At 34.2% G+C, this 11,349-nt stretch overlaps 1 protein-coding gene across 1 annotated transcript in view; it reads right to left on the bottom strand.

Moving 5' to 3' along the window:
- Window positions 1–707: 707 nt before the first annotated feature.
- LOC306639796 (olfactory receptor 4A5-like) overlaps window positions 708–11,349 on the bottom strand; it is a gene marked incomplete at both ends in the record, with an annotated part of 343,811 nt that continues 333,169 nt past the window's right edge. Inside the window, one exon of the mRNA XM_079103526.1 lies at window positions 708–1,106. Coding sequence (XP_078959652.1) covers window positions 708–1,106 — 399 coding nt within the window. The remainder of the gene's footprint in view (window positions 1,107–11,349) is intronic.

Below are 11,349 nucleotides of genomic sequence, written 5' to 3'. Positions count from 1 at the left end.
TCAGAAAGTACAAAATTGAGCTATCTTTAATTTACATAACAATGATGAGTAGTGAACTCAGAGAGAAGAGGCCATCTCAAATTGAAATCATGAATTTTAAATCCCTTTCATATTAACATCTTCTTTTTAGAATTATGTAATCTCTTTCCATAGAAGGACATTTAATGAATTCTTTTGTAGATTAATAATAACTGTTTTACTCTTTATATTGTACTTTTGGTAATGTTCTGTGACCTGCACAGCATCAACAAAGGATTATCAAGTAGGGGAAAGAGGAGATGAAGAAAAACATGACACAGAGATATTTTTGCAAAAAGCTGGACCAAGTAGGACACTGCACTTTGATGAAGAAACAGTGATCCAGAACTAGCTCCTCAAGTTGATCAAGAAGTTAAACTAAGGAGCACTATAAGTTGTTCCAGGTTTTTAAGTTGTCAGAGGCTTCTTTTTGTACTAAAATGTTACAGTGCTAGAAACATTTTTTGCAACCATCCTACCATTGCAGTCTAAGAGTATTCTTCTATAATCCTTCAGTAAACAGGACACCATCTGTTATTGGACATCTCGTAACTGTTGGCACCAGAGTCCAGAGTCAAGGCTGATAACATTCTCACCTTTGGCAAGAAATGTTTCCCAAGCTTGACTTTTTGCCGATACAACAGATCACCCTATAACCAGGGCTTATTCAGGCTTTATGGTACAGTATTTTATTTTCCCTTAAAAACCACCACCAATCTCTTCCACACTTTCCTCATGGAATTTTTCACTTCCTTATTCCTCAGAGTATAAACCAAAGGATTGAGCAAGGGAGTTAGGATGGTGTAAACTATTTCTACTTCTTTGTCAAAAGGAAAGGAAGATGAAGGTCGTGAATATATAAATATGCACGGGACAAATAACAAAACCACAACAGTAATGTGAGATCCACAGGTGGACAGAGCTTTTTTCCGTCCCTCAGCACTGTGTTTTCTCAGGGACAACAAGATGACACCATAGGACACAAGCAACAGGGAGAAGTTGATCATGCAGATTAACCCACTGTTGGCGATCACCAGAAGGCCAAAGATGTAAGTGTCAGTGCATGCAAGCTTCAGTAATGGGTACAACTCACACATAAAATGATCAATGACATTAGGTCCACAAAAGGGCAGCTGGAAAGTAAAGAAAATTTATATGATGGAATGCAGAAATCCCCCTTTCCAGGACACCCCCACCAGAATGCCACAAAGCCTCCAGTTCATGATGGAAGAGTAGTGCCAGGGCTTGCAAATGGCCACATAGTGGTCATAGGCCATGGCTGTGAGGATAATCATCTCTGCCCCACCAAAGAAGTGTCCAGCAAAAAATTGAATCATGCATCCTTTATAAGAGATGGTTTTCTGCTTGTACAAGGAAGTCTGCGATCATTTTTGGTATGATGGCCGAGGAGAAACCTGCATCTTGTAAGGACAGGATTGCCAGGAAGAAATACATGGGGGATCCCAGCAGTGCCAGGATGTAGAGGATGGTCACGACAATCAGCATGTTGCCCACAATAATTGCAATGTAGACCAACAAAAACACGACAAATACTATCTTCTAAACAGTAGGATCCTGTGAAAGTCCCACAAAGATGAATTCAGTTATGAAGGTTTGGTTTTGCATGATTTTTAAGGAAAGGGTGAAAGTACTACAGTGATCATGTAAATCTACAAGTATGATAAAAAAAGAATCTCTTCAGATCAGTTCATAATATTGCAATCAACAACAGGTTGATGGCTACCATGAGTATTGTATTGCTATTATGAGTTCTACTTACTGAGTTATTTAACAACACAAAATAGATATATTTGAAGGTAACAGAGGTCGGAAAATATAAAGATTGGAAAGAAATAGTGAATACTTCAAACTATCAGAGTTTTAATAAGGGGAAATAATAATCCTCATGTGTTAAAGAAGAGTAGTTTTTATACCAAGTGCCACCTTGATGATTTTTAGCGAGTTCCAGGGTGAATTATTGAGAACCATTCTGAAACTGAACCCAAGATATAAGAAAAGGAGGACTATGATTTATTAACTTTGCTTGTCATTGGTACACAACAGTGGTTACTACCAAGCCAACTATTATCTGGAAATGGTCTCATCCATCAAAACATGCACTTTAATACAATCTGGAAATGATTACTCCTCCAATATTTCTTTAAAAATATGAAGCAAATTGAACTTTAAATGAATGAATTGATTATTTTTTATAAGAGGAGGTTTCATGGGACAGTGTCCAGGTCTATAGTACAGGTAACAAGTTAATTATGCATAATCCTGAGTGTCCTCCAGATCCCTAAATGATATATTCAAGGCCCCTCTTGGCTTAGGGCTCACTATGTAGGAGTCAGTCTTTGTTAGATTTATCATCCAAATTTTACTAATGGGAAACACGAGCTTAGCAACACTATGTTCAAGCAAACAACAGATGCCTGATACTGATTGTTACAGACAGCACCTCTGTCTCCACACCAATTCCTTTACCATGGATCAACATGAAAAGAACGGGGATTTTTCCTTTCCAGCAAGGAATTTGGTACAGACTGATTTTCTAGAATTTCTCTTCAGTTTTAAACCTTGAAATCTCTGATTCTTGTTAATGTTTGAATGAGGCACCTTGATGAAGGAAACACAATGAATGATGAGAAATGGCAATGTATGGCCAATCCCCTAAACACGCAAACCAGCAACAACCACAAAGGTAAGGAAGAGAATGTTAGCTGTCAGTCATAGTCCAGAGGCTTAGTTAGTCATTTTCCAATACTTACTCCAACATGACCCACTTTTATCAGACATATCTCATGATAAATGTTTCAAAATGATGAGAGTTTCTTTTCAGGAAGAGTTGTTCATTTGTAACTTACCTGCTCATTTCCCAGGATTATCGTGAGGATCAAATTTGAAAATGTGCAAAGGTTGCTTATGACAATGGGACTTTACCATTGTAGTTATTGTGTGCTCACTTAAAGAAGACAGCTGCCTTGCCTGCAGCAATCTCCTCCAGAAATCAGCAAGATAATTACTTGAACTCTTGACACCACAAACACAGACAGTCATAGCTTCAGAGAATGATGTACCCTCACCTGTACATATAAATGAAATGTATCAGTGAAAGAGCATATGTGTGTGTGCGTAAAACTTTTCTACATATATATGTACATATATGTACATAGATATATAATTCTATTGGTTCTACTTACCGATACATGACAGTAGAATTCATTTTGATAGAATTATGCAAGCATGGAATATGTCCTATTCTAACTAGTACCTTATTCCTATGGATATACATGATGATGGAATTCATTATGATGTATACGTATAAGAACATAGAAAAATTAATTCAGATTCATTCCAATGCATGTGTCTGTATGTGTGTGTGTGTCTCTGTGTGTATATAAATGAATTAAAAATCAATGAATAATGGGTTTTATATGAGAATAAAAAGTAAATAGTTTCATGACTCCTATTTAGAGTAAGCATAAATGATTTTAAATTTTATAATTAACTAGTATATATTTCTGTAAATTAATATTTTTGTGTTCATTTACCTTAAAACAATCTTTTCCTTTTTGTTCACAGGTTATTTCTGACCACATCTGTACTTTGAACTCCATAGCCATTTACAATGAAACACTAATATAAAAGAAACTCTGAAAGCTCATTGGATCAGTCAGAAACCACTGATTACAGAATAAAGAATAGCAGTCTATCATCCAGCAGCGTACATCTTAGCCTAGGACCAAAGCAGGAAAGACAAAGAGGAAATGAGTGAGAATAACACCAGCCTTATGTAGGCCTGGGTTCAAATCCAGATATCTCTATTTGTTTTATGAAATGGATCAGATTACTTAAAATTAGTAAAATTCTGTAAACCTCAGGTTGTACTTCTAAATATGGTTTAATAAGAATTTGTATCAATAGGATTTTTGTGGAAATCATATAGGTCATAAACACAAAAATACTGATGGTCATTAGCAGTGAATAAATAGTATTTTAAAATGCACTACCCTTTTGAATATGTCTAGTAGTCCGTGAATATGTGTTTGTGGTCTCAAACATACTGTGTATCCATGCCTCCTTCAGATTACTGTGCAAAGAAAACCAAAAGAAGTGAGAAGGTAAAGACAGGGTCCTACACTAATCTAATAATTACATAAATCTTATCTCTCTGCTTCCTTTTTCTGAATGATCTAAAAGCAATATCATTGCATAAATAAAATGTTGTTGGATATAAAGAAATGGATCCTTTTTTTCCTGATGAAAGCAATATTAGTATTAAAACTGATGATGGAGACTATGTTGTACCCCATGGTTTATGGTCCCAAGGTTTAGGATTTTAGAACAGTTAATTGGTATTGTCTTGAATAAAAGTAATTGTCATGGATCAAATCCTGCAACATCAAAGGGACAATAGGGGCAAAACTAATGAAATATGAATAAACTTTGCCATTTACTTACAATAATGTATCTACATTCACTTCATACATTGACAGATATACTCAGAATAATGTAAGGTAATAAAGTCAAGGAAAATTGAGTAGTCCACATGAATTTTCCATATTTACACAACTTTTTGATTAATCTAAAATTACTCCAAATAAAAAGTTAAATAGAATGAAGCATAGTGATCAATTTCTGCTATCAGAAATCTATAATTCTAGCCTCAGTGTGTGATATTGATGCAACATTAATCAAAGTCCTGTGCCTCAAGATGCCTGACCATAGGGACAAACAGAAAGCATTTATGAACTTGTTGTGTGCATTAGAGGTCAAAAAGAATACAAGGAATCCTGATGCCACTGTTTTTAAGGAGTATGTAAATACACAAAATGAAATTAAAGTTTGCATCACAAGAATGCCTTTTGAAGTTATTCTATTTTTTAAAGTTCTATCCCTACTAAAATTGTAATAAAACAACTTCATTCATGCCATTCTTTTAAAATATATTGATCGATATTTCCAGAATCATAAATGTTTTTATTCTCTCTACTTATTCCCCTAGCCCTAAATATTTATTATGAAAGTGAAATGATAGTGACATTTTATAATGTGAAATGCTATAGTATCATATGAACCAGAAACATATCTAAAATATTCAGTGAGAAACACATCTATATAAATATAAATCAGACCATTGCATTAATATCACATGATGTAATGAACAGAACAATAATTAATGTTATAAATAAACAGTGAAACAATTTGATATATATTAAGTCGGAAACAGAAAATCATTGCTAATACCCCTCACTATTTATATTAATATTTTAAATACAGTTTAACATCCAGAAGAGAAAATTTCTAAATGATTGAGACTTTAATTTGCAATAAATTTATAATTGAACATAATTAACAAACACAACGAAAGACTCTCCACCATGAGTACAGTTCAGAAAGAAGGTGTGAGGATTGAAGATAATTCATTTGCAAAGATGGTAACTACAAACTCTCATGATAGGGAATCTTTAATTAAAATTGTAACCTATTGTAAACTCTCTATTAATGGCCCTACCATAGGTCCAGCTTTCCCCATCCTTTATGCAGTTACTGATATCAATTATAAATTTATGTTCTCCTACAGGTAGAAGTTTAATGTGTCTATATTTGTCCTGGAAGAATCTTGTGGCCTTTCCTTCTCAGTTACCATATCCTCAAATATGGTGGAGGTGAAACTTGATTGTTCAGGGTCCCTCACAGCATGAACTCTGGGGACTGGTTCATCTCCTGGGACAGTGACATGGAGAAGTTTGCTTCCCTTTTCACAACTGTGCACACTGTCTTCCTACTAACTTTATCAGCACAAATAATTTTAGGACCAAAGTGAAAGAAATACAATTTCTTTATTAACTTTAAATCACATACATAACCTAAAAGAGTGATTAGATGTAAGGCTGTCTTCATAAATAGTGTTTTGTAATCACATCTTGAGCAGTAACTTTCAGAATTATTTATGTGTATATATATGTGTGTGTGTGTGTGTGTGTGTGTGTGTGTGTGTGTGTGTGCGTGCATGTGTGTGCTTATCAGTTGGATTTGCATACATTGTTTCTAAATACTGCAACTGTATTTTAAAACAATATAATCCTATTTGTATTACCAACCCTATAATTTATTTAAATCAATTATATTTTTTGATTCAGGCTAATTATTCAGAAATAAATTCTCTCAGATTTCAGATACTATTCCAAATGTCAATGTTGCTCCAAGGCTTTTCTTAAATGTCTAATTTTATATGTGTATAATGTATATTTATGTATATTTATATTTGCATAATGTATTTCAAATGGAAATCTTCATATATGTGCTTATATATATACACACACATATAATATATCTCTAAGCTTTGAGAAAAAAAATTCTTTGTTTCCACTGGTGCACTTCGAGATGAATGCCTGTGCCTTCTTTTCTTTTGTCTCAATGGTTTATTTAATTCATTTTAAGGTCGAGACAAAGTCAAAACAGCAAGTATTAAAGCAGTTAAGAGCTTAGCCACTTAGATTTTTTTGAACAATGGAGGCAAGAACCTCATGATACTTATGATATCAAATACATATAGGAAAAATTAAATCATTAAACCTAATGACTGCATTCTGCATTTTTTTTAGCTTTAATGTTTTTCCCTGTGCTTCTCAGTAGTATGTTGTTGTAGAAATACTGGATATTACATTTTGTATCAATGAATCTGTGAATGTTCCTGCAAGACTAATGTTTAACATGTTAATATGTCAGTATTCTTTGTATAATATCCAAAATGACCACATTCATCTGAAACATTAGAGTGCTGCAAACATTAGCAAGCAAATGATAAATGAGAACAACTATTCATAAATGAGTATTCTCATTTATGAACCTGAACAAGTCACACAGAAGACAGATGCCACCTGTTCTCATGAGTATGTTGAAATTAAAAGAGTAGTTCTCAAGCAAAGTGTTAGAATGTGGTTCCTAGAGGCTGGGAAAAGTGGAATGGGAAGATGAATAGGGCATGGTTAAATGGGACAGCGGATATGAAGAACAACACAGTGTGTGACCAGGGTTGAGACCAATTCATTGCATATTTCTACAAAGCTTGTAGAGTTGATTTTTAATTTTACAAATCAAAGAAAATATAAATCCCTAATGTGACAGATAATGCCAATTACCTTGATCTGGTCAAAATGTTCCCATGAATATTAACAATCATCATGTGTCCATTAAAATAGGTAATGAAAAAATGAAGAAGTATGAATAAAGATTTACATATTTGGAATAATATTCCATGTTCATTGTTTGGAAAACTCAATGAATTGTAAATTCTCCCCTCTTCTCACATACACACACAAAAACTGCATTTGATGTGTTTGTAAGTGTTTGGATTTACTTTGAATATAAAAAGTTGAAAATGGGTCTTATTTCATTAGATTTAATGGTATCAATGCACCAATCTATCGTCCCTGCTCCCAAAAATAATCAATGCACTCCAAGATGTGTTGCTTTTGGACATTTATTCTGCCTCAACTAGGTCTTGTGTTCTTCACATATATTGTTTTCTTCAATTCCACATCCCTTGACCCTGCTAATGTTATAATTCTCATTAAACTTGAGAAGTCACAGGTTGTAAAGGTCATGCAGTTATACCAAGTACACAGATGCTAACAGAGTCATCCTGTGGCTGAAGTTGACACTACCACAACATCCGCAATTTTAAGCACTGCATCACAATGTATAATAATCATCCATGAAAATGCAAACAGTTAAACTATAAATCTCACCGTGTGTCAGTTCTTTGAAAATTCTAGTGATGGCCATCTCCTGTTCTCAATGGATAAATGTTCACTCAGTGGTCCCCAAACTGTAATATCTGTACCCAGTCTTTGCTCTACATTCAAGGGAAAGAGGAAGAGCCTCTCTGGCAGTCACAGTAGCAAATGTCCTCACTGCTACTCAAGAGCTATTTTCACCAAGGTCTCAGAAACAAAGAAAAAGAGAGAAGCAAAAGTTTCCTCCTGGATTTCCATCTGGACTTTAAAGAGGCTTCTGTCTTAGTTCATGAACCTGTCGAATTACTGCTTGTCCCCAGGGTTTGGAAATTTTCTATCAGCATGATGTGCTAAGACACAATTTTGTGTGGTTTTTCACCTGCTCAAGTATTTACAAAACTTTTGTCCTAAGCAATTAGAAATTTTTGGTTGTTGTTGTTGTTGTTTTCTGTTCTCTTGACTTACTCCTCTGGGGTTTCTATTTGCAGGTTCTTCACTTCCATTCATACTCAGGAATAGAGCACTGGATATTTGCATATAGAATACACTGTCTCTTCCAAGATTCAGGCCAAATGCTTGTGCATTTTGTAAACATAAAAACAGAGTTCCATGATAGATCATCTATTCACCAATCCTTAGGGAAATGATGTTCTGTTTTGAGCAAGGAGTACTCATTAAAGAGAAATATTTTATATAAAAGTGAAGAGGTATACATTATTTGAAATGTTACTTTTCCTTTCATAAACTGATCTTATAAAACATAAACATTAAAAAGAAAAACAAAATTTACAAAGGAGTTTGAAGAAACTTTGCACTTTTCATTTAGTTGAAAGATGATACTGCAGATACAATTAATGTAAAGGAACATAGCATTTAAAATGATGTTTGGGGAAAACTTGTACCTAGCTCCTCAAACCCCTTCAGGAGGATCCTCACCAATAATTTGCTATTGTGCAGTATTTGTATATTGCATTCTATGTATTTTTATATATAGTCACACTCCATAAAAATTGTAATATTTAAGTGATTCATGAGAAAAGTTAAGAACCCAAAGGACAACCATTTCCATATCCTACAGACTTAAAAGAAGCGTTATTTCCATTAATTGAAATTTTACATGTGTTTCCTTACAAAGAATAATCACCTAACATGACTCAAACTCCAGACTATGGTTATATTTTTAAAATACCATTCAGAAATTAAAATCTATCAATATGTACTACAACCCTGATTCTTGCTATGTAACATTCTTATCATTTTCTTATACTGTCCTGATTTATTTAATCTTTCATTGGGTATTATTTGTTTCAGTTAGATAGTGTGCCATATTATGTAAATAATTTTGCAAGATGAAATACAACAGTTATTGTAACTAAAATATTTTGCACAATGTGAAAATAACTGGGTAATTTCCACCCTTCATGAAATTCAAATCAGGAATTAGAAAAAGAGTGATAGATGGAAACCACAGCCAAGGGGATGTGAGGTACAGGGAGAGGAACTAGCAATGTGCCCTTGAGGAATTTGTCCAAAGGTCTATAACTTCCCACTAATCAAAAGTTCCATCTTCACCATTGTTAAATCACAGAAGTTCTAGTAAGTTTCCAGAGAGACACAGTGGTTTAGATGTTAGATGAGAGGTGTCTTGAAAAGTTCACGTGTGAGACAATGCAAGAATTTTGAGATAAAATTATTAGATCCTCTAAATCATGAACCAAAATGCACATCTCCTCCTTTTAGTTGGTCTCAGTTCACTTGGTCAGAATAACGAAAAGCTGAATAAAACATGTGGCCTTTGGGTTAATTTTTTTCTGTGTTCTGAATGACCTATTACTTTATTCAGTTTATAGCAAAACTTTTAAAGTACAAGCTTTTATGTTTGTTCTGATACAGGAGATGTAGACCTCTATTTAGATTCACATTGTTTTTAACAAGGCTGCTGTTCAGATACAGGCTGATATCTATATAAAGTTTAGAGTTGGCTTCTCGATCTTTGTGAAAACTTGTTTGTCTTTGTGGGAGAAATACTAGGGTATTAATTTATCAAAAGTTAAATCTGTGCCTCATCTATAGCCACTCACGGATAACCTGTTTATAAAGTCAGATTGTTTAAAGACTATATATCAGCTACCAAAGTCATCTTTTACTGTTCCCTGTAGAGCCTGTTAATGTTGAAGTGATGTCAGCTACCAAAGTCATCTTTTACTGTTCCCTGTAGAGCCTGTTAATGTTGAAGTGATGTCTCTGATGTTACTTAGCACCATTTACTTCACTCTATCCATGATCCTGAATTATTTATCTAGCTGCCTATATTTACTGACTTCTGATGACTGTCTCAAAGATACTTAAATCATGGTTACAGACACAAATCTGATGGCTAGAGTACAAAAGAAAATGGAAGCAATGATTCCCTTCAGTGTAATGTTAAATCGACTGGAATTTTACAGCACAAATGCAGAACTATGCATCTTCTACCTGTGTCTTCCATGGTATTGGCCATAGTTACTACACTCCTCAAGTGTGAAGTCCTTTAACATTGTCCACTTTATTGCTCTCCAGATACTGTTAACATCAGGGAGGATAGGTTGTCTAGTGAAGAATAAAAAATTATGTAACTTACTGAAGTATAATGAAAAGGGATTCAGGTTCCAATCCTGGTTCTTCCAAATGCAGATGAATCCAAAGTTAGACCATTGTGAGAAAACAGTGCATAGCGTGAAGCCTCACTGCCTAGTCTCAAACTCTTTCCCTGCACAATGGTGGTCTGCCAGTTAACAAGTCCCTTGATACTCGCATGTGAAACAGAAATAATAAAAATTCTATCATTTTATGGTTGCTTTAAAGTTACATTGTCCAGTATTAGCAAAACATACAGATGATTTGGCTATGTGCTACAACTAAATAAGTTCTGAGTACCAAACATACACTCACTAGTATGGTTCAAAGAGATCAGAATTTTATGCATATATTTGAAAATAAAAGGGGGAAGAAATAGAAATGTTAAAGAATGATGGGAGAATTCAGAGCCAATCCTTACTTCTCTTGAGTAAAAGCAAGAGAATGAAGGATCACCAGGGTGTCAAATAAGAAAGAAAAAAAAAAAAAAAAAAAAAAAATCCCAACAGTGCAAAGAAGGGCAAAAATCCATGAGAAGATTGAGAAAGAAAAATCGACATCTGCACTCTTCTCCTTTGGGCCTAACATGAAAGAATAAGGAAAGAAACGAAAGATTTAGATTTGTGTTCATAATAGACATTTCATTACTGTTGATGCGCTAGAAGAAACTGAAATATTTTGCTGTAATCATATTTATTCCAGAAGCCATATGACAACCTGAGATTAACCAGCCTTAACTGTGGGAATGACATCTAAAATGTGTCTAAATTTGAAAGATCTCTTGATCTCTTGACAATTATTTTTCACTTGGGCACAAAGATTCACAAAAACTAAAATCATTGAGTAAATTGAAATGTAATCTTTTAAATAGTCCTTTAATCTCTGGTGCCTCTAGATTTACTCATTCTTTGGTGATAGGAGGATTCGGCTCTCTACATCCTCAATTGGTCCTGTTTTTGTTTGTAATATG

Source organism: Sciurus vulgaris, assembly GCF_902686455.1.
Source record: "Sciurus vulgaris genome assembly, chromosome: 11".
Classification (NCBI taxonomy): domain Eukaryota; kingdom Metazoa; phylum Chordata; class Mammalia; order Rodentia; family Sciuridae; genus Sciurus; species Sciurus vulgaris.
The sequence above is the reverse complement of the archived record's forward strand: the minus strand, read 5'-3'. Positions and strand labels throughout refer to the sequence as shown.